The sequence below is a fragment of the Paramisgurnus dabryanus genome, chromosome 8, assembly GCF_030506205.2.
Source record: "Paramisgurnus dabryanus chromosome 8, PD_genome_1.1, whole genome shotgun sequence".
Classification (NCBI taxonomy): domain Eukaryota; kingdom Metazoa; phylum Chordata; class Actinopteri; order Cypriniformes; family Cobitidae; genus Paramisgurnus; species Paramisgurnus dabryanus.
In genome coordinates, this window is record NC_133344.1 from 38,953,429 (window position 1) to 38,977,392 (window position 23,964).

Consider the following 23,964-nt stretch of genomic DNA (forward strand, 5'->3'; position numbering starts at 1 on the left):
AGCAGACTGAAGAACCTAGTTAAACCAAGTTTAATTAGTCAAAAGAGCCCACCCCCGTGTCTCTACGATGTTCCGATGCAGAGATATAGCTTTTGCAAAACCGGTTGATAAGGTATTCTCATTGGTTGCTAGGGAGTGAATTGGCAACCATCAGTGATTATAGTCAAAGCCATGAAAGGCATAATCCATGATGACTCATGGTTTTAGATGTGTTGTTGCAGTAGTTTTAGGCAAAAAATGCCATCTTCTATCTCAAAACCAGTAGGTGGCGCAATGACAAAATTCGTGCATGCAACCTCAGGTCATAAATGTGTTACATCTAGCTAGTTTTATGACTATACACTTTAGTTTAGTGAAGAAACAGTTGTATGACCATAGGGTGGCTTGATTTCAAAGGTTTTGTTCAATTATAAGGCCAACTAGTGGTGCAACCATACAATTTTTTTTGTGTAGCCTCAGACTGTGGTCGTACATCAGCGTATCAAATATGGTAAAAAAATCTCTTTGCGTTACGAAGTTATAGCCATTTATGTGTAAAAACACAAAATTTAAAGGTAATTTTTCGTTTTTTGCAATTTTCAGCCATTTCTGATGAAAATTTTAATACAATGCCAATAGAACTTTTTGTTCAGAAGGTAATGCAATATTCTTCCTATGATGTTTTCGAGTCGATCAGAATTACGCTCGCGGAGATATTCGCGCGTGTTTTTTAAGTGCTATTTTGCCGCGCAGGGTTAACCGTAAGGCCAATTCTGGCATGTTTGGTATCGTTGGACTCGGCAACAATTCAGGACTCCAAGGAAACAAGTCCCATGAAAATACGTCGATCACAGCCAAAGTTATAGGTGTGTAAAACATTCGTCTTACCACTAGGTGGCGCTGCGACGAAACTGGGCATGCGCTCTCAGTTCCTGACTGGCATCACAAGTACCAAGTGTCGTTTCAATAGGCTTAAGTTTGGCGAAGATACAGCCTCAAATCCGTTTTTTTGCACTCTACGTAAAATTTGTTGACGCGGTTTACGCAAACAGATTGGCGAATCGACATGAATTCCATAACTTTTTGCCGTGAGGGTCTGTAGATGCTACATACCGATTTTCGTGGAAATCGGGCAAAAGCTCTAGGACGAGTTCGCAAAAGTAGGTTTTACGAATAATTCAAAATGGCGGAAAAATTTTCATGACGGAAAATGACGTCATAGGGTCCAGTCGAATCGTCTTGAGCCAAGGAATCAGAGGAAACAAGAATTTCGTTTCTAGGACGTACGGGTCAGAAGTTATAAACAAAAACGTAAGTGCAACTTTAGACTGTTGGTGGCGCTAGAGGGTTGGAGTTAGAGACTCCAAATTTGCTGTGGGGACACATTGGACTGTCCTTTATCAGTGTGCCAAATTTCATAACTTTCCTACGTACGGTTCTATGGGCTGCCATAGACCGCAATGGCGGAAGAAGAAGAAGAATAATAATAATAATAAGAAAACTAACAAATACAATAGGGGTCTTCGCCCCTTCGGGGCTTGACCCCTAATAATAAGAAAACTAACAAATACAATAGGGGTCTTCGCCCCTTCGGGGCTTGACCCCTAATAAATATAGCTGCAAGCAGCGATACCGGGGTCAAGCCAAACATGGCAAAAAATGATTCATACGTGATGACTGTCATGATTTAAGATCTAAGTTTGCATTAGTTGTATGAAAAAAATTGAATTTTTTTGTATCTTGAGACCACTAGGTGGCACTGTTCCGAAACAATAGATGGTGCCTCAAGGTATGACTGTGATGACACATACCAAATTTAGTGTAAATACAATAAAGCGATACGGAGATATAGCCTTAAATGACTTGACCACTAGGGGGCACTGACCAAACAATAAAGCGTGACTCAGGTCTTGATTGTGATGACACCCACCAAATTTGGTGTATATACGATAAAGAGATGCAGAGATATAGCTTGAAATCTCTTGACCACTAGGGGGCACCGAAAAGTTTACAAGTCCTCTCAGAACATGTTGCTGATGAACCATACCAAGTTTCATAACAATACACAATTGCGTTTCTGAAATACTTGAACTTAAAGAAAATGTTCAAAATGGCTGACACACAAAATGGCCGACCAAAAACCATTTGGTATCGTTTGACTCGGCATGCCTCACGAAATCTAACAAGACCACTCTTATAATTTTACATTCAAGTTTGCAGTAGTTATAAGCAAAAATAGACATTTTTTATATCTCGTGACCAGTAGGGGGCAGTGTGACGAAATGGTGCATGCACCCTCAGGTCATCACTGTTATGACATATGCCAAGTCTCATATTAATACGCAAAAGTTTTGCGAAGATACAGGCTCAAACACATTTTGGCTTGCTCGCCCTCGCATTCTTTGATGCGTTATAAGAGAACGGATAGGTCTAACGAAAATCTTTTGATAACTTTTTGTCTAGAGTGTCTCTAGATGATGCATACCAAAAATCAAGCCATTCACACAAGCGCTCTAGGAGGAGTTCGAAAAAGTAGGTCTTCAATATAATTCAAAATGGCCGACAGGAAGTAGGTTTGACTCAGACATACTTGGTACAGTCGGACTCAGCATGAGCCAAGGAATCAATAGAGTGAAGTCTTATGTCATAGTGGCAATTTATTCAAATGATATAAAGATTTTAAACTATTTATTAACATATCCTGACCACTAGGTGGCGCTGTCCTAAAGATTTATAGGTGCGCTCAGAACATGTCACTGATGAACCATGCCAAATTTCGTAGCGATACGCCATTCTGTTTGTGAAATACTGAACTTAATGAGAAAATTCAAAATGGCCGACACCCAAAATGGCCGACCGAAAATGGTTTGGTATCGTTTGACTCGGCATGCCTCAAGGAATCTAATAAGACCAACTTCATGATTTTAGACTCAAGTTTGAAGTAGTTATAAGCGAAAATAGGCATTTTTCGAATCTCGTGACCACTAGGTGGCGCTGTGACGAAACGTTGCAGGCACCCTCAGTTCATGACTGTAATGACATATACCAAGTTTCGTGTCGATACACCAAAGTGTTGCGAAGATACAGCCACACGTCCGTTTTGGCGTGCTCGCCGCCAAATATGTTGTTAATTTATACGAGAACGCATTGGTCTATCAAAAAGCTTTTGATAACTTTTTGTCAGAGGTGTCTCTAGATGCTATATACCAAAGGACATGCAAATCGGACAAACGCTCTAGGAGGAGTTCGAAAAAGTAGGTTTTACGGAAAATTCAAAATGGCGGAAAGATGTGCATGACACAAATGACATCAATGTGTGCAATTGAATCAACATGAGCCAAGGATTCAGAGGAAACAAGAATTTAGTTTATAGGACTCACGGGTCAGAAGTTATGAGCATGAACATAAGTGGACTTTTGGACTGTTGGTGGCGCTAGAGAGTTTGAGTTAGACACACCAAATTTGCTATAGTAACTTCTAAGACTGTCCTGTACATGTGTGCCAAATTTCATAACTTTCCTATGTACGGTTCTATGGGCTGCCATTGACTTCAATGGCGGAAGAGGAAGAATAATAATAATAATAATAAATATAGCTGCAAGCAGCAATCACCGGGGTCAAGCCAAAAAGGCACAGCAGAAAGTAAAGTTGACTTCGGATGAGCAGTTTAAAAAACCTAGGAAAATCTCTTGATTTCAGACAAAACAATATAACAGTTATCAGCAAAAAAGCGGTGTTCTCATTTAGTGACAATTCTCCCTCTCTTTCAACGAGCATTGATAACTAGAACACTGAAGTAAAAATGAGTGGTGCTTGCAGTGGCAATACTCAGCTCTAAAAATGTTACAGTGGTGTTAATGAGTCAAAAGAGCCCACCCCCATGTCTCTACGATGTTCTGACGCAGAGATATAGCTCTTGCAAAAACGGTTGATAAGGTATTCTCATTGGTTGCTAGGGAGTGAATTGGCAACCACAAGTGATTATAGTCAAAGCCATGAAAGGAATAATCCATGATGACTCATGGTTTTAGATGTGTTGTTGCAGTAGTTTTAGGCAAAAAATGCCATATTTCTATCTCAAAACCAGTAGGTGGCGCTATGACAAAATTGTGCATGCAACCTCAGGTCATAACTGTGTTACATCTAGCTAGTTTTATGACTATACACTTTAGTTTAGTGAAAAAACAGTTGTATTACCATAGGGTGGCTTGATTTCAAATGTTTTGTTCAATTATAAGGCCAACTAGTGGTGCAAGCATACATTTTTTTTGTGTAGCCTCAGACTGTGGTCGTACATCAGCGTATCAAATCAGGTGAAAAAATCTCTTTTTGTTGCGAAGTTATAACCATTTATGTGTAAAAAATGCAAAATTTACAGGTAATTTTTCGTTTTTTGCATTTTTCGGCCATTTCTGATGAAAATTTTAATATAACGCCAATATAACTTTTTGTTCAGAAGGTAATGCAATGTTCTTCCTATGGTGTTTTCGAGTCGATCGGAATAACGCTCGCAGAGATATTCGCACGTGTTTTTTAAGTGCTATTTTGCTGCACAGGGCTAACCGTATGACGAAACCTGGCATGTTTGGTATCGTTGGACTCGACGACTACTCAGGACTCCAAAAAATCAAGTCCCGTGAAAATACTTTTATCGCAGCCAAAGTTATAGGCGTATAGAACATTCGTCTGGCCACTAGGTGGCGCTGCAACGAAACTGTGCATGCACCCTCAGTTCCTGACTGGCATCTCAAGTACCAAGTGTCGTGTCAATAGGCCTAAGTTTGGCGAAGATACAGCCTAAAATCTGTTATTGTGCGCTCTACCTAAAATTTGTTGACGCGCTATACGACAACGGATTGGTTTATCGAAATTCTTTTAATAACTTTTTGCCTTGAGTGTCTCTAGATGCTGCATACCAATTTTTAAGGCAAACGGGCAAAAACTCTAGGACAAGTTCGCAAAAGTAGGTTTAACGAATAATTCAAAATGGCGGAAAAATTTTCATGACGGAAAATGACGTCATAGGGTCCTATTGAATCGTCTTGAGCCAAGGAATCAGAGGAAACAAGAATTTCATTTCTGGGACTTACGGTTCAGAAGTTATAAGACAAAACGTAAGTGCAACTTTGGACTGTTGGTGGCGCTAGTGGGCTTGAGATAGAGACTCCAAATTTGCTGTGGATATTATTTGGACTGTCCTCTATCAGTGTGCCAAATTTCATAACTTTCCTACGTACGGTTCTATGGGCTGCCATAGACCGCAATGGCGGAAGAAGAAAAATTTACTAACAGAAACAATTGCCAATATAGCTGCAAGCAGCAATACCGGGGTCAAGCCGAAAAGGGCACAGAAGGATGTAAAGTTGCATTTGGATAAGCAGACTGAAGAACCTAGGTAAACCTAATGATTTCAGATGAAAAAATGCAAAGGTAATCAACAAAAATAATCTATATTCTTGTCTACTGCAACTGTCCTTCGGTTATTGACAATCATGGAACATTAGAGCACTGAAGGACATGTATGTGATGCTTACAGTGGGCAAACATGGGTCACAACATGTTACAACAAGTTAAAAGAGTCAAAAGAGACCATCCCCATGTCTCTGTGATGTTCTGATGCAGAGAAAAAGCTCTTGCAAAAACAGTTGATAACGTATTCTCATTGGTTGCTAGAGAGTAAATGGACATCCTCTAGTGATTATAGTCAAAGCCATGAAAGGAATAATCCATGATGACTCATGGTTTTAGATGTGTTGTTGCAGTAGTTTTAGGCAAAAAATGCCATATTCTATCTCAAAACCAGTAGGTGGCGCAATGACAAAATTCGTGCATGCAACCTCAGGTCATAAATGTGTTACATCTAGCTAGTTTTATGACTATACACTTTAGTTTAGTGAAGAAACAGTTGTATGACCATAGGGTGGCTTGATTTCAAAGGTTTTGTTCAATTATAAGGCCAACTAGTGGTGCAACCATACAATTTTTTTTGTGTAGCCTCAGACTGTGGTCGTACATCAGCGTATCAAATATGGTGAATAAATCTCTTTGCGTTACGAAGTTATAACCATTTATGTGTAAAAACAGAAAATTTAAAGGTAATTTTTCGTTTTTTGCAATTTTCGGCCATTTCTGATGAAAATTTTAATATAGTGCCAATAGAACTTTTTGTTCAGAAGGTAATGCAATATTCTTCCTATGATGTTTTCGAGTCGATCAGAATTACGCTCGCGGAGATATTCGCGCGTGTTTTTTAAGTGCTGTTTTGCTGCGCAGGGCTAACCGTAAGGCGAAATCTGGCATGTTTGGTATCGTTGGACTCGGCGACTATTCAGGACTCCTAAAAATCAAGTCCCGTCAAAATACGTTGATCACAGCCAAAGTTATAGGTGTAAAAAACATCTGTCTGGCCACTAGGTGGCGCTGCGACGAAACTGTGCATGCACACTCAGTTCCTGACTGGCATCACAAGTACCAAGTGTCGTGTCAATAGGCTTAAGTTTGGCGAAGATACAGCCTAAACTCTGTTTTTTTGCGCTCTATGTAAAATTCGTTGACGCGCTATACGAGAACGGATTGGTTTATCGAAATTCTTTTAATAACTTTTTGCCTTGAGTGTCTCTAGATGCTGCATACCGATTTTCGTGGCAATCAGGTAAAAACTCTAGGACGAGTTCGCAAAAGTAGGTTTTACGAATAATTCAAAATGGCGGAAAAATTTTAATGACGGAAAATAACGTCATAGGGTCTAATCGAATCGTCTTGAGCCAAGGAATCAGAGGAAACAAGAATTTCGTTTCTAGGACTTACGGATCAGAAGTTATAAGCAAAAACGTAAGTGCAACTTTGGCCTGTTGGTGGCGCTAGCGAGTTTGAGATAGAGATTCCAAATTTGCTATGGGGACACATTGGACTGTCCTTTATCAGTGTGCCAAATTTCATAACTTTCCTAGGTACGGTTCTATGGGCTGCCATAGACCGCAATGGCGGAAGAAGAAGAAGAAGAAGAAGCAGAATAATAATAATAATAAGAAAACTAACAAATACAATAGGGGTCTTCGCCCCTTCGGGGCTTGACCCCTAAATATAGCTGCAAGCAGCGATACCGGGGTCAAGCCAAACATGGCAAAAAATGATTCATACGTGATGACTGCCAAGATTTGACATCTAAGTTTGCATTAGTTTTATGAAATAAAGCACTTTTTTCGTATCTTGAGACCACTAGGTGGCACTGTGCCGAAAGAATAGTTGGTGCCTCAGGTCATGACTGTGATGACACATACCAAATTTAGTGTAAATACAATAAAGCGATACGGAGATATAGCCTTAAATGACTTGACCACTAGGGGGCACTGACCAAAAAATAAATTGTGACTCAGGTCTTGATTGTGATGACACCCACCAAATTTGGTGTGAATACAATAAAGAGATGCAGAGATATAGCCTTAAATGACTTGACCACTGGGGGGCACTGACCAAAAAATTAATTGTGACTCAGGTCTTGATTGTGATGACACCCACCAAATTTGGTGTAAATACGATAAAGAGATGCAGAGATATAGCTTCAAATCTCTTGACCACTAGGGGGCACCGAAAAGTTTACAAGTCCTCCCAGAACATGTTGCTGATGAACCATGCCAAGTTTCATAACAATACGCAATTGCGTTTCTGAAATACTTGAACTTAAAGAAAAATTCAAAATGGCCGACACACAAAATGGCCGACCAAAAACCATTTGGTATCGTTTGACTCGACATGCCTCACGAATTCTAACAAGACCAGTCTCATAATTTTACATTCAAATTTGCAGTAGTTATAAGCAAAAATAGAATTTTTTTATATCTCCTGACCAGTAGGGGGCAGTGTGACGAAATAGTGCATGCACCCTCAGGTCATCACTGTTATGACATATACCAAGTCTCATATTAATACGCAAAAGTTTTGCGAAGATACAGGCTCAAAGACATTTTGGCGTGCTCGCCCTCGCATTCTTTGATGCGTTATACGACAACGGATAGGTCTACCGAAAATCTTTTGATAACTTTTTGTCTAGAGTGTCTCTAGATGATGCATACCAAAAATCAAGCCAATCACACAAGCGCTCTAGGAGGAGTTCGAAAAAGTAGGTGTTCAATATAATTCAAAATGGCCGACAGGAAGTAGGTTTGACTCAGACATATTTGGTACAGTCAGACTCAGCATGAGCCAAGGAATCAATAGAGTGAAGTCTTATGTCATAGTGGCAATTTAATCAAATGACATAAAGATTTAAATACATTTTTTTACATATCCTGACCACTAGGTGGCGCCATCCTAAAGATTTATAGGTGCGCTCAGAACATGTCACTGATGAACCATGGCAAATTTCGTAGCGATACGCCATTCTGTTTGTGAAATACTGAACTTAATGAGAAAATTCAAAATGGCCGACACCCAAAATGGCCGACCAAAAACCGTTTGGTACCGTTTGACTCGGCATGCCTCAAGGAATCTAACAAGACCACCTTCATGATTTTAGACTCAAGTTTGAAGTAGTTATAAGCGAAAATAGGCATTTTTCGAATCTCGTGACTACTAGGTGGCGCTGTGACGAAACGTTGCAGGCACCCTCAGGTCATGACTGTAATGACATATACCAAGTTTCGTGTCGATACAATAAAGTTTTGCGAAGATAAGGCCTCACGTCCGTTTTGGCGTGCTCGCCGCCATATATGTTGTCAATTTATACGAGAACGCATTGGTCTATCAAAAAGCTTTTGATAACTTTTTGTCTGGGGTGTCTCTAGATGCTACATACCAAAGGACATGCAAATCGGACGAACGCTCTAGGAGGAGTTTGAAAAAGTAGGTTTTACGGAAAATTCAAAATGGCGGAAATATGTGCATGACACAAATGACATCAATGTGTGCAATTGAATCATCATGAGCAAAGGATTCAGAGGAAACAAGAATTTAGTTTCTAGGACTCACGGGCCAAAAGTTATGAGCATGAACCTAAGTGGATTTTTGGACTGCTGGTGGCGCTAGAGGGTTTGAGTCAGACACACCAATGTTGCTATAGTAACTTCTGAGACTGTCCTCTACATGTGTGCCAAATTTCATAACTTTCCTATGTACGGTTCTATGGGCTGCCATTGACTTCAATGGCGGAAGAACTAGGATGAATAATAATAAGAAAACTAACAGATACAATAGGTGTCTACGCCACTTCGTGGCTTGACCCCTAATAATAATTATAAGAAAACTAACGGATACAATAGGGGTCTTCGCCCCTTCGGGGCTTGACCCCTAAATATAGCTGCAAGCAGCAATCACCGGGGTCAAGCCAAAAAGGGCACAGCAGAAAGTAAAGTTGAATTCGGATGAGCAGTTTAAAGAACCTGGGAAAATCTCTTGATTTCAGACTAAATAATATAACAGTTATCAGCTAAAAAGATGTGTTTTCATTCAGTGTCATCTCTCCCTCTCTTTCGTCGAGCATTGATAACTAGAACACTGACGTAAAAATGAGTGGTGCTTCTAGTGGCAATACTCAGCTCACAAAATGTTACAGTGGTGTTAATGAGTCAAAAGAGCCCACCCCCATGTCTCTGCGATGTTCTGATGCAGAGAAAAAGCTCTTGCAAAAACAGTTGATAACGTATTCTCATTGGTTGCTAGAGAGTAAATGGACATCCACTAGTGATTATAGTCAAAGCCATGAAAGGAATAATCCATGATGACTCATGGTTTTAGAAGTGTTGTTGCAGTAGTTTTAGGCAAAAAATGCGTTATTCTATCTCAAAACCAGTAGGTGGCGCAATGACAAAATTGTGCATGCAACCTCAGGTCATAACTGTGTTACATCTAGCTAGTTTTATGACTATACACTTTAGTTTAGTGAAGAAACAGTTGTATGACCATAGGGCTGGCTTGATATCAAAGGTTTTGTTCAATTATAGGGCCACCTAGTGGTGCAAGCATACAATTTTTTTTGTGTGGCCTCAAAATATGCTCATACATCAGGGTATCAAATATGGTAAAAAAATCTCTTTGCGTTACAAAGTTATAGCCATTTATGTGTAAAAACACAAAATTTAAAGGTAATTTTTCGTTTTTTGCAATTTTCAGCCATTTCTGATGAAAATTTTAATACAATGCCAATAGAACTTTTTGTTCAGAAGGTAATGCAATATTCTTCCTATGATGTTTTCGAGTCGATCAGAATTACGCTCGCGGAGATATTCGCGCGTGTTTTTTAAGTGCTATTTTGCCGCGCAGGGTTAACCGTAAGGCCAATTCTGGCATGTTTGGTATCGTTGGACTCGGCAACTATTCAGGACTCCAAGGAAACAAGTCCCATGAAAATACGTCGATCACAGCCAAAGTTATAGGTGTGTAAAACATTCGTCTGACCACTAGGTGGCGCTGCGACGAAACTGGGCATGCGCTCTCAGTTCCTGACTGGCATCACAAGTACCAAGTGTCGTTTCAATAGGCTTAAGTTTGGCGAAGATACAGCCTCAAATCCGTTTTTTTGCACTCTACGTAAAATTTGTTGACGCGGTTTACGCAAACAGATTGGCGAATCGACATGAATTCCATAACTTTTTGCCGTGAGGGTCTGTAGATGCTACATACCGATTTTCGTGGAAATCGGGCAAAAGCTCTAGGACGAGTTCGCAAAAGTAGGTTTTACGAATAATTCAAAATGGCGGAAAAATTTTCATGACGGAAAATGACGTCATAGGGTCCAGTCGAATCGTCTTGAGCCAAGGAATCAGAGGAAACAAGAATTTCGTTTCTAGGACGTACGGGTCAGAAGTTATAAACAAAAACGTAAGTGCAACTTTAGACTGTTGGTGGCGCTAGAGGGTTGGAGTTAGAGACTCCAAATTTGCTGTGGGGACACATTGGATTGTCCTTTATCAGTGCGCCAAATTTCATAACTTTCCTACGTACGGTTCTATGGGCTGCCATAGACCGCAATGGCGGAAGAAGAAGAAGAAGAATAATAATAATAATAATAATAATAAGAAAACTAACAAATACAATAGGGGTCTTCGCCCCTTCGGGGCTTGACCCCTAATAATAATAAGAAAACTAACAAATACAATAGGGGTCTTCGCCCCTTCGGGGCTTGACCCCTAATAATAAGAAAACTAACAAATACAATAGGGGTCTTCGCCCCTTCGGGGCTTGACCCCTAATAATAAGAAAACTAACAAATACAATAGGGGTCTTCGCCCCTTCGGGGCTTGACCCCTAATAAGAAAACTAACAAATACAATAGGGGTCTTCGCCCCATCGGGGCTTGACCCCTAATAATAATTATAATAATAATAAGAAAACTAACAAATACAATAGGGGTCTTCGCCCCTTTGGGGCTTGACCCCTAATAATAATAATAAGAAGAAGAAAACTAACAATCCCAATAGGGGTCTCGCCCATTCTGGGCTTGACCCCTAATAAAACAACGGCTGACAAACAGGCAATCAGCAGGCAGGGTAATTAAACGTGACAAGAACCAATGACAGAACAGAAACAATTAATTATGATGGAAACAGATGGGCAGTGGGTGGAGTATGAATTAATGTCCATGGCAACAAAAAAGGGGGCGGGGCAACAAAGGAACAAGAGGGAAATAGGGCAGACACAGACAGGACTCATGACCTTGGCCGTACCCACCATTGAGGTCCGGACTGTTTTAGTGAGTATCATAGTAAACTACTGATTATGTCTTAATATGTCTTCCAAATGTAAACATTTTATTACATTCTGTCTTAAAGCCTAAAAAACAGTACCTGTTGAAGTCATTAAATTTAAGTTACTTAAATAACAAAAGAAGAGAAAATCACTCACTGGTCCTGACTGTAACTTCGTGAAAAAAGATTAATCCATATTTAATTTTAAATAAATACCTTTTTTTTGCCAACAATCCTTAATGTTGAGCTCTGCTCTTTGAAGTAAGTTGGTTTATTATTGGTTTATTATGCAAGTTCAGCCTTGCATTATGCTTGTATCTTACAGTTAGTATAATGCATGTAGTAATGCATGCAGGGCAAGAAGAATATTTATCTGATATGGGGTATTGTGAAGTATTATAATAATTACACATAGTTTTCTTTCATGGGATATGGACCCCCTAAAGTAGCCTTGGCCACCCCATTTAAAAAATTCTAGTTCTGCCACTGGATTATTGATGTTGTATTTCAGCATATTAATAAGTGTATAATACGTGTGTGCATATTGTGAATTAATTTAATAAACCAATTCTTGATAGCCTTTAGTTAATTCACTAAACTGATCCTATATTCAGTTAGCCTATGTTTACTTTACTGACACAGCAGTGTGCCCAGGATGGTAAAATAATTATTTCAATGTATTACTAATAAACAACACAAGTCTTGTGCATACTGACATGGTTTGAAATCTATAGTTATTCGATTCTGTTTTCTGATGTGTTATAATTCATATATGTAGAGCAGAGAAATAATTTTAAAATATTTATTTCCTGGGGTGCATTCCCTAGAAAAATATATATGGACCTTTGTATTTATAAAATCCTCTGTACGGCCCTGCTCATGACAATAAGAATCCACTCTCAATAGTGTATTACGAGTTGTAGGTTTTTTAATCGGATCCCTATATAAACAATTACGAGCTATCCACAAGTCTAAAAAGCTGAACTGATTTGGGTTAGCATCCAAAGAAAATGTTAAGAAATCAGAACAACTGTTTAGATAATAATACAAAGAATTTAGTTGTTCAGTAACCCGATTCAAAAAGACAGAAATAATCATCCAAATTAGTATATTAGAAGAAAAAGCATGATTTAAATACACATATTTTTCTTCAAAAAAAGGTAATATTTGCAAAAGAGATCGCAAACGTTCTTTCCATAGCCCCACCTCCTGTTTGAATGAAAAATTAGTCTGAAAAATAAAATAATTGGTTTTATGATATTCAATACATTAAAAATGAATGAGACTTTCATCATTTGGTATCTTATTTAAATGTAGGCCTATGTGTGTATTTGCTGCTTGTATTTTTTAATCTACTTATATTGATGGCTTGAAATTTATGAAACTTATATTTTGTTTACTAATGAATCATTGGAATATTGTATGTAATTACATTCATGTGTGTATAATTAGCACTCCCATTTATATTGTTCTCCACTTGGTGAAAATACCTTGATAAAGGCGATTTACCTTGCTGAAACATTGGTGGTAATTAATAAACTCTGCTTCAGTGAGTGTCGGGGCGCCACCTGGTGGGCAGTGCTGAACAGTGCTCGCCATAGCCTACAGGTATACAAATCACTTTCGCCCCATTTATCTCAGAGATATTTGGTGCAAAAGAGAGAGCACACGAAAAAGAGTGTTTGAAACTCGTAGCAGCAGATTCAAGCAGTTGTATTTATGTACTTGTGTTTGGGCTAGAAAATATTTAAAAAATGTAAAAATATTTGTGAAAAAAAATTGTACACACATGCAAGTCTCATCGCACAGATGCACAAACTGATTTTGCGAATGTACAAAATTTGTGTGTGACTTCACATTATTTGATGCAGGCGTTCAAGTAGGTTATGCACCATATTTACTGCAGCAATTGTAGCAAAAAATGTGAGCTTGTGAGTTTCTTAATCTGTGATTTGTAAAATGGGATTTGTGTAGCTGCACTGAAGGATTTGTGAGTGTGTAACTGTTGTGTTGTATTTGAGGGAAATAAAAAAATCTACAAGTTTGCACCTCTTCCTCTGTGACTTCAAATTTACTGATACACATGTGTGGAAAATCTCTACAAATACAAATTCCACTGTCACAGGTGTGCAGTTGTTTTGCACCAAATATACCTTCATACCATTGTAACTTGACAAAGAGAGGAGAGACGTGCGCCCTCTTTGGCTCATTGAAGACCACTCTTGCCGCTGCATTCTGAATCATCTGTAGGGGTTTGGTCGTGCAGGCTGGAAGCCCTGCCAGTAGCGCATTGCAGTAGTCCAGTCTGGACAGGACAAGAGTTTGGACCAGGACCTGTGTAGCATGCTCATCTAGGAAATGTCTAATTTTCCTAATATTGTAGTGGATGAATCTACAAGAGCGAGCGGTGCTGGCAACATGCTCCGTAAAGCTAAGCCTATCATCAATGACCACTCCCAGGTTTTTGGCCATCCTGGAAGGCGTGATGGTCGAGGAACCTAGCTGAATGGAAAGGTTGTGCTGAATCTTTGGTTCAGATGCAATGACAAGCAGTTCTGTCTTCGCAAGGTTAAGCTGGAGATCATGATCCTTCATCCAGAGTGAGATGTCCCTCAGGCATGCCGAGATGCGGGCTTAACCAGTGGGATCATCAGGGTGGAACGACAAGTGGAGTTGAGTGTCGTCTGCATAGCAGTGGTAGGAAAAGCCATGTTTTCGAATGAGCCCATGGATGTCATGTATATCGAAAGGAGCAGCGGTCTAAGCACAGAGCCTTGAGGCGTTTGGAGACGTCACCTCTCCAGGATACCCAAAATGGCCTATCTGAGAGGTACGACTTGAACCATAGGAGCGCTATGTCAGAGACACCCATAGACATGAGGGTTGACAGGAGGATGCGATGATTGACCGTGTCAAAAGCTGCAGATAGATCCAGTAAGATCAGCACAGATGATTTGGAGGCTGCCCTTGCCTGCCTAAGGGCTTCAATGACTGAGAGCAGCGCAGTCTCAGTGGAGTGACCACTTTTGAAACCAGACTGATTGCTATCCAGGAGGTTATTTTGTGTAAAGAAAGATGAGAGGTGGTTGAACACAACGCGTTCAAGTGTCTTGGCAATGAAGGGAAGAAGAGAAACGGGTCTGTAGTTCTCTAGCATAGCAGGATTGAGTGTGGGTTTCTTCAGCAGCGGGGTTATCCGAGCCTCTTTAAAAGCTACGGGGAAGGTGCCAGTGGAAAGGGATGAATTGATAATGTGAGTGAGAGCAGGGATAACTGACGGAGAGATGGCCTGAAGGAGATGGGTGGGTATGGGATCTAGCGGGCAGGTAGTCGGATGGTAAGAAGCCAAGACCTTGGAAACATCCACTTCGGATAGGAGAGAGAAGGAGGGGAGGGAGCATGTCTCAGAGGTTTGAGCATGCGCAAGAAGCGTCGGCTCGGAAAACTGACTGCTAATAGTTTTAGTTTTCTTCACAAAGAAGCAAGCAAAATCATCAGCGGTTAGGTTGGATGAGGGTGGAAGGGCAGGGGGACAAAGAAGGGTAGAGAAGGTCTTGAAGAGAGTGTGAGAGTTAGGTGAGTTGTTAATCTTTGAATGGTAGTATAGGGTCTTAGCAGAGGAGACATCCTTGGAGAAGGAGGCAAGAAGAGACTGATAGAGACAGAGATCAGAAGGATAATTCGATCTGCGCCAGTTCCTCTCTGCAGCCCTGAGTGTGGAGCGATGCTCACAGAGAACCTCAGTTAGCCAAGGAGCAGGTGGTATGACCCGGGCCGGTCCAGATGTCAGAGGGCATAATGTGTCTAAGCAGGATGTAAGAGTGGAACAAAGTGTGTCAGTGGCATTGTCAGTATCTAACAGAGAGAGTTGCCTGGGAGCGGGGAGCGTGGAAGTGATCGCAGAGGATAAGCGGGAGGGAAAGAGCGTGCGCAGGTTGCGCCGGAATGTGGCCAATGGTGGATCGTACAGAGTGACAGGGGGAGTTAGGTCGAGCTCGAGAGTAATGAGGAAGTAATCAGATGTGTGTAGTGGGGTGACCTGGGTGTGGTAAGTGGAACAGCAGCGTGTGTAGATAGGATCTAAAAGATTACTAGACTTGTGTGTTGGTGAAGTAGGGACTCGCTTGAGGTCAAACGACGCCGTCAGGGTGTTGAAGTCAGCTGCCTGTGGTTTCTCCAGGTGGATGTTGAAGTCACCTAGTACTACTAAAGGAGTACCATCCTCTGGGAATGAAGACAAAAGTACATCCAACTCCTCCAAGAAGTGTCCAAGTTGACCTGGGAGGCGATAGATAACTAAAAAATGGATTTTAGTAGGGTGGATAATAGTAACTACGTGCGACTCAAAAGAGCTGCTGTCACATGAGGGGGTTTGCTGTTGGAATTTCCAGTCCTTTGGAATAAGCAGACCAGTTCCTCCACCCCTTCCTGTTGTGCGAGGACTGTGTAAGAAAGTGTAGTTGTTGGAGAGGGCAGCCGGAGTGGCAGTGTCCTCTGGTTTAATCCATGTCTCTGTAAGTGCTAAAACAGAAAGGCCAGAATGTGAAGCAATGGCAGTAATGAAATCTGCTTTGTTGACAGCAGATTGGCAGTTCCATAAGCCAATGGGAAAAGTGAGCAAGGCAATAGTGGAAGGAGGGAGAGTGCAGAGATTATTAATATTTTGCCCGCGGCGACGTGATACAACAAATTTATGAGTTGTAATGAGAGTAGAGATTTGAAAACACATAGTGAAATTATAAGAATAGGAAATGTACAAGAGAGGAAAAAAGAGTGCTAAATAGATAAATATAAAAAGTTAGTACAAAAAGTGCAATACGCAAGTGCCCTGTCGGTGTCCCTGCTCACACGGCGAGATACCCACAAGATCTCATCGTACACACCATACAAGGTAAACCGTTGGGTCGATGTCATATCCGACACTACACCCCCACTGTAACCCGTCATGTTGGATGCTTAAATGTGGAAGAGATGTCTTTTATGGTGCTGGAGGAAACCCCCCTGTCCAGCACTCAGAGGAAACCCCAAAGAATAGCAGTCGTTCCAGAATGTTTTTAGTAAACAACTGGCAACTCAACTTCCCCCACATCGCCATGGAACTGTGCTATCGACCTGCTACATAGAGCTGAAGATCTTTGCCCGAACCCGACGGGACCCGTCGGGACCCGACGGGCTCGGGCGGGTTCGGGCTTCATTTCTAACATTTTACACGGGCTCGGGGCGGGCTCGGGCTTCCGCTCCGGCTTTGTGAGGTAAATGAGCGGTCAAGTTCAAATCAGTAGCGCAGGATCGCGCTGAATTCATTTACAGTGGATTTAATGATTTTCCTCATCAAAAACATGTAGCCTAATCTTGGTGAGTAGGTTTTTCAATGTATAACTAAATATGAATCGAGTCTTACATAATTTAGACAGTGGATATAGACTAATGTTGGCAGTAATGGAGAGAAGTGCCGACGCAAATCCCGCGGAGCCTGCCTCTTAATTTCGTTATTGCCAAATACCCATCTTAATTCAGAATGTATTATCTTAATTTAATTAGTTAAGAAATAGTAATTTTATTGGCATATTTATAGTGTATTGCATAAGCCTATTTAGAATGAGATGTTACAATGTTACAGATTACTTATTTCTTTGTTTCAACTTCCAAGTGGCGTGTAGATTATTAGTCATGAATAAATAATGTTAAAACCTGTGTAAATTTCTCATTCTTGACAAAAGCTGTGTGTGTGCGCACATTTAAATAATGTCGGGCTGTAAACGGGTTCGGGCTTTTAAAAAGCTGTCAATCTAAATGTACGTTCGGGTTCGGGCTGCATTCTGTCGGGCTCCGGACATTTCGGGCCTAACTTTTAAGGCCCGATTACAGCTCTACTGCTACATGGAGCCTCATTACCCAAGGGTCGCATCTACCAGCTGTCTTTCCCCGAACAGAAGGCCATGGAGTGTGTGGAGGAAGCTCTAAAACAACATTTCATCTGACCATCTACTCCCCTCCCACTTCAAGCTTTTTCGTCATGACCAAGAAGGATGAAGGTTGGAGACCCTGCATCAATTATCGACACCTCGATTCACAGACAGTTAAGTTCTGGTACCCCCTTCCTCTGGTCCCAGCTGCTTTGGAGCAACTGTGATGAGCCTCTATCTTCTCTAAGCTGGATTTAAGTGCCTACAATTTAATTTGCATCCGTCGAGGTGATGAATGGAAGACTGCCATTGCGACCCCCTTAGGACACTATGAATACCAAGTCATGCCCTTTGGATTATCCAACTCGCCTTCTGTATTCCACTTCATAGTTTTGTAATGATGAGAGGGATGCAGACCTGTAAGAGAGTTATGAACAGCTGTTAGCATAAATTTTCCACAGAAATACCCTTACATACATAACTGATGGGTAAATACAGTATCACTGATAGCACCACATCCAGATAAACTATCATGTACATAAACTAAATTCAGAACATCTCAGATAAACATCTGCAGTGATTAGTTATATAAAAAGCTGTTTTCAGATGACTGTTTTCAGATGCCAATCCCCTTATCGTCTAGCTTCTGTTTATAACGCTTTTCTGTAAGCGCGTATGAACTTTACACATCACATGTGTCGTCAGTGTGCGCAAGCTCGCGTCTCTGTGTAATCAACACGGCGCTCATAAAAACGGTGTCACATGTAAAGCGCAATGTGTGGAATTGCTTTGCATATAAACAAAATGTAATCATTTAAAGCAGATCCCTCAGTGCTGCATTACTCAAAGTTGCCATGAAGGATCAAAAGTGAATAACTGTGTCTAACACTGTAGAACATGTAACAGATATCCGCCATTACGGGAGGTCACGCATACTGGGTGGACGGCTCTGTAATTGGAAACATCAACTTAGGGATGCAATACTAGCGTCATCAAGTGAAATAAAGACAAAACCTATACTTGCATACTTACAAGTTTCATGAATGGGAGAGTTCAAGTCTGGTCAAAGATATGCTCATATATTATTATGTAACTTGTGTAAATACATTATTTATTTTATATTGTCTTTGTTTTTTGGACAATGTTTGTTTTGTGTCCATGCAGCACATTTGACATATATCTGTTTTTGGATCATTATAATCCATTATATCATTATAAATTTGGTTAAAGTGCATCCTTTATAATAATATGAAACAGCACATTTTGCTTATTTTAAGTATTAAAGTATCTTTTGACATTTTTATTTAATTTAAATATAATAACATGCACACTGTCATATAACTATTGAGGGTAAAATAAAATGTGTGAACTTTTGGCATGTGCATAATAATTTGGAAATTATTGTTCACAACGTGACCTCTCCGTTACCTTCCTTTTCACAGCATAAACAAACTAAAGTCTTAAATCAGTGGATTACTTTAAAGTGATGAAAGTTTCCTTATATTTATTTGAACACTATAATGGAATTTTTAGTAATGTTGCACGGGGGTCATTACTGCATTCAGGGCTTGAGAATCATTAAAAGATCTGACTCAGAAAAATCATTTGTTGACAAACTACTTCACAAAAGACAGGAAAAAATAAAAGATGGTACAGCAGTGAGGTACAACAACACACAAACAACCTTGATAATAATTTGAACGAAACTCGGGATCCCCAAAAAATTAACAGCAGCATTGCTGCAGGAAGATTGTGTAGGAAATTCATTATTTTGTAGTTCAGTTGGTCTTTAGGTGGTTAAATGTTTTCTATAAAACAATATAAAACAATAAAAGCAAACTAGTGTAATGACGCTGATCCCAAATGGAATTTCAAAACATGATAAAGAGTAGATCATTTCCTGTTCTGCCACAAAGGCTCCTGCTCTACCTTCATGGGCATGGCAAAGAAGACAGTGTCACTCCTAATACTGCTGCTATATGGTGCTTGCATCCCAGCCACAGCAGACGTCTGCAAAATGCTTAGCCAGCCATTCCCACCACTGCTTTCTGCAGAAAGAGAAATCAACATTGGGGGGATTTTGTCAATTCATAAAACTGTTGTGCAAAAGTTGCATCCTTTCACTTCCAAACCAGAACCACCTACATGTGTCAGGTCTGTATGAGAATAACATTGCATTATGAATTCTGTAGTATTATGAATATTACTACTGGGAAAGTTCACTCAAAAAGAAAAAATTCTGTCATTATTTACTTATCATCAAGTTGTTCCATACCTGCATGAATTTCTTTGTTCTGCAAAATTTTTGTAACCAAGCAGACCTGGAACACCATTGAGTTATATAAAAGGAAAAATAAAACTGTTAATAATATCTTAATTTGTGATTGTGCAACTTAAAAGCAAACCACACTATGAAATTGTTACTTTTGGACTGTATGATGCTTCTTTTCAGAGGGATGGAAAGTTTAGTTGTAAATATGACTTTAATTTTGTGGGCAATACATTTTAAACAGGTAAAAAATTGTGGGTGACTTTAAAAAGAGAAAACTGCTACTGTATGTTCTGGATAATTTTGCATGTAAAAATGTCTGAAAGTCTAGATTAAAATGTATAGGGGATGCTTTCGGTGGTAGGGCTCTTCTTTATCCATTTTTAAGTTTCTTTTAAAAACACACTGTTTGATCTGACCTATTATCATTCCATTTGTATTATACTGTAATTGGTCTTTGTTTAGCTGTCATTTTGGTTCACTCTAAGAAAGGGTGTGTTAATTTTTAACACATTGTTTTGTGTTATTCTATAAAACACATTATGTGTTATAAAAGGGACTTAATAAGATACAACATGTGTTGTTTTAACACATTAGTTTTAAAATCTTTTTTTTTTTACATTTTGTTTTATGCATTTACGGTTTGATTTTTATGTTCAGCACTTTGTTCAGTTTTTCGCCTGTTTTTAAATGTGCTCTATATGAACTGTATAAATAAACAGGTAATTCTAAAATTGGCAAGCTGCAATATTTGTTGCAAGTGTCTGTGTGCAGTGAGAGATGTCCTGGTACTAGAAAGGCTGTGTAGAAAGAAAAACCTATATGTTGTTATGACTATATACCATGTACAGAAGGTGAAATCAGTAAAATTACTGGTAAAATAAATCTGAATAATTATATTTATAAAGATGGATAAAATATTGGTAGCACAAAGCAAAACAAATAAATGTATAGAGGTTAAGAACAACTTGAGGGTCAGTAAATTACCGAATTTTCAATTTTGGGTAAACTACACATTTAAAAGTTGTACTATAACAATACCGTAATGATTATTTGCAGAATGAAGTGTATCACTTGACTCATGTTTATTGTCACAGCTTTAACTTGCGTGAGTTTAAAGTGGCTCAGACACTGATTTTTGCCATAGAGGAGATAAACAACAGCACACAGCTGTTGCCTGGTGTCACTTTGGGCTATAAAATATATGATGCATGTGGGACAATAAATCAGGCTATTCTGTCGAGCATGGCTTTGATAAATGGCATTAAAGAGACTTTGCATGATGAGTCCTGTTCTAGACCACCATTTGTTCAAGCCATTGTTGGAGAGACAAGCTCTTCTTCCACCATTGCCATCGCCTCTTTACTAAGCCCTTTCAGTTTCCCTGTGGTAAGAACTCTCTTATTAATTTGCCACATGTTCTTATGATAAATCAATGCATAATGAACCACTGCAAGATGCCCCAATGCCCTTAAAAAATAATGAAAACAATTGGTGTAAAAATTTTCTTAATACTTTGATTTTTTAAATTATTTTTGTTTTTGTTTTTGTAGATCAGTCATTTTGCCACATGTGCATGCTTGAGTGACAGAAAAAAGTTTTCATCCTTCTTCAGAACGATAGCCAGTGATTATTATCAAAGCCGAGCACTCGCTCAACTTGTCAAGCACTTTGGCTGGACTTGGGTTGGAACGATCAGCAGTCGCAGTGATTATGGTACCTATGGAATCTCAACATTTGAAAAGACTGCACAACAATTAGGGATTTGTGTTGAATACTCAGCGACCGTATCAAGAACCGATACACAAGAGCAGCTCCTAAAGACACTGGAAGTGATTAAAAGATCAACAGCCAAGGTGGTGGTATCTTTTACATCTTCTTCAGATTTTATCCCACTCCTGCAATTAATTGCGCAACAGAACATCACTGGGCTTCAGTGGCTCGGTAGCGAATCCTGGATCACTTCTCGAATTATTGCAGAAACAAAGGAATACAGTTTCCTCACAGGAGCCGTGGGCTTTGCGGTAGCGAATGTCCAGCTCGATGGCCTGCGAGAGTTTCTTTTGACTGTGCACCCTGATCAAGAACCAAAAAATGAACTTTTGAAAGATTTCTGGGAAACAGCTTTTCAGTGCTCTTTCAGAAACACCGGAGGTAGCGCAGGTGGCTGTACTGGCTCAGAACGCTTAGCAGAAGTGCAAAATGAATATACTGATGCATTAGAGATGCGCATAGCAAATAAAGTGTACACAGCAACTTATGCTGTCGCACATGCACTGCATAATTTGATAAAAGATGTCAATTCCTCCACCAACAGCAGCAAAGTAGAGATGCCCATGCCGAGAAAGGTGATCAAGAAGACAGATTAAAAGATTAAAGTAAAACTGAAACCAATTATGTTTGTGTTTATTCTCAGGTGCTGGAGTATATGAGAGATGTCAGTTTCACTGCCAAAACAGGTGAGAAAATATTTTTTGATGCAAGTGGGGATCCTGTGGCGAAATATGATCTGGTCAACTGGCAGCCTGCTAAAGATGGAAGTATGCAGTATAAACTGGTTGGTGCGTATGACCACTCACTGCCTCCAGAGCAACGTCTTAAAATTAATCAGGAACTTGTGGTATGGGCAGAGAACAGCAGACAGGTACGTCAAAAATAAATTTAAGAGGGCAAATTATAGGTGCATGATAAATGACTTGGCAATATGACAAAAAATATAAAAGCTGACTAGACAAACTATCGCTTTAAGGTCAAGCAATTGACATGGCTTGAAATCATTATTTGGGCCTTACATGGCACTTCTCTTTTCACAGCTGCCAGTGTCCGTGTGCACTGATAGTTGTCCTCCAGGCACTAGGAAGGCTGCACAGAAAGGAAGACCTATCTGCTGTTTTGACTGTATTCAATGTGCTCATGGAGAAATCAGTAATGAGACAGGTAATAAGTACTAGCTCATGCTTTAATACTATACAATGGCCAGAGACCTTGAAATGTGGTTTGTGTTCATATTTCTTTAATTCCTTCACAGATTCTAGTGACTGCATTCCTTGTGATTTGGAGTATTGGTCAAATGAAAACAAAGACAGATGTGTTTTAAAAGTGATTGAATTCCTTTCCTATACAGAAAACATGGGGATTGTGCTTTCTCTTTGTTCTCTCATTGGAGCATTATTTTCATCAATTGTATTTTTTGTGTTTTATCTTCATAGAGAAACACCTATTGTAAGAGCCAACAATTCAGAGCTGAGCTTTCTGTTGCTCTTCTCATTGACTCTGTGCTTTCTCTGTTCACTTACTTTCATTGGTCGGCCCACAGAGTTGTCCTGTATGTTGCGTCACACAGCGTTTGGGATCACTTTTGTCCTCTGTACCTCCTGTGTTCTGGGGAAAACAATAGTGGTGTTAATGGCATTCAAGGCCACACTTCCAGGAAGTAATGTCATGAAATGGTTTGGGCCTCCTCAACAAAGACTTAGTGTTGTTATCCTTACATTAATACAGGTCCTAATTTGTGTGCTTTGGCTAACAATATCACCTCCTTTTCCATATAAGAACATGCATTATTACAAAGATAAGATCATTCTAGAATGTCATTTAGGTTCAGCTGTTGGTTTCTGGGCTGTTCTTGCTTATATTGGCTTGCTTTCAGTCTTGTGTTTTATTTTAGCTTTTCTGGCTCGTAAGCTCCCTGATAACTTCAATGAAGCTAAATTCATCACATTCAGTATGCTCATATTCTGTGCTGTATGGATCACATTTTTCCTAGCTTATGTCAGTACACCTGGAAAATTTACTGTAGCCTTGGAGATATTTGCTATTTTAGCTTCAAGCTTTGCTTTACTATTTTGCATATTTTCCCCAAAATGCTACATAATTTTGTTAAAACCAGAACAAAATACAAAGAAACATATGATTGGGAAATAGACATTAAAAAAACTCAAGGATGAAAATCTAAATGGACAACAGTGTGATGTAGTAAGTAAACAACAATTGACAACCAAACAAAAAAACATTGCCATGTAATAAAAAGCATGCATTTCCACTGGAGTTGTCTTTACCATGTATGGGGCTCAACGTCGTCGCAGTGCCTTGCTGCTAGTGCCTTCATAAAAAGTCTGCATTCCTTTTT

At 39.7% G+C, this 23,964-nt stretch overlaps 1 protein-coding gene across 1 annotated transcript; it reads left to right on the forward strand.

Annotated features, from left to right (window-relative positions):
* The first annotated feature begins 17,676 nt into the window (after positions 1-17,676).
* LOC135770544 (extracellular calcium-sensing receptor-like) lies at positions 17,677-23,759 on the forward strand. The gene is made up of 7 exons (XM_065280206.2): positions 17,677-17,695; positions 19,483-19,720; positions 20,933-21,224; positions 21,389-22,183; positions 22,252-22,479; positions 22,649-22,772; positions 22,864-23,759. Exons 1-7 carry the CDS (start codon positions 17,677-17,679, stop codon positions 23,757-23,759), a joined length of 2,592 nt encoding a protein of 863 aa, XP_065136278.2.
* Positions 23,760-23,964: the final 205 nt, after the last annotated feature.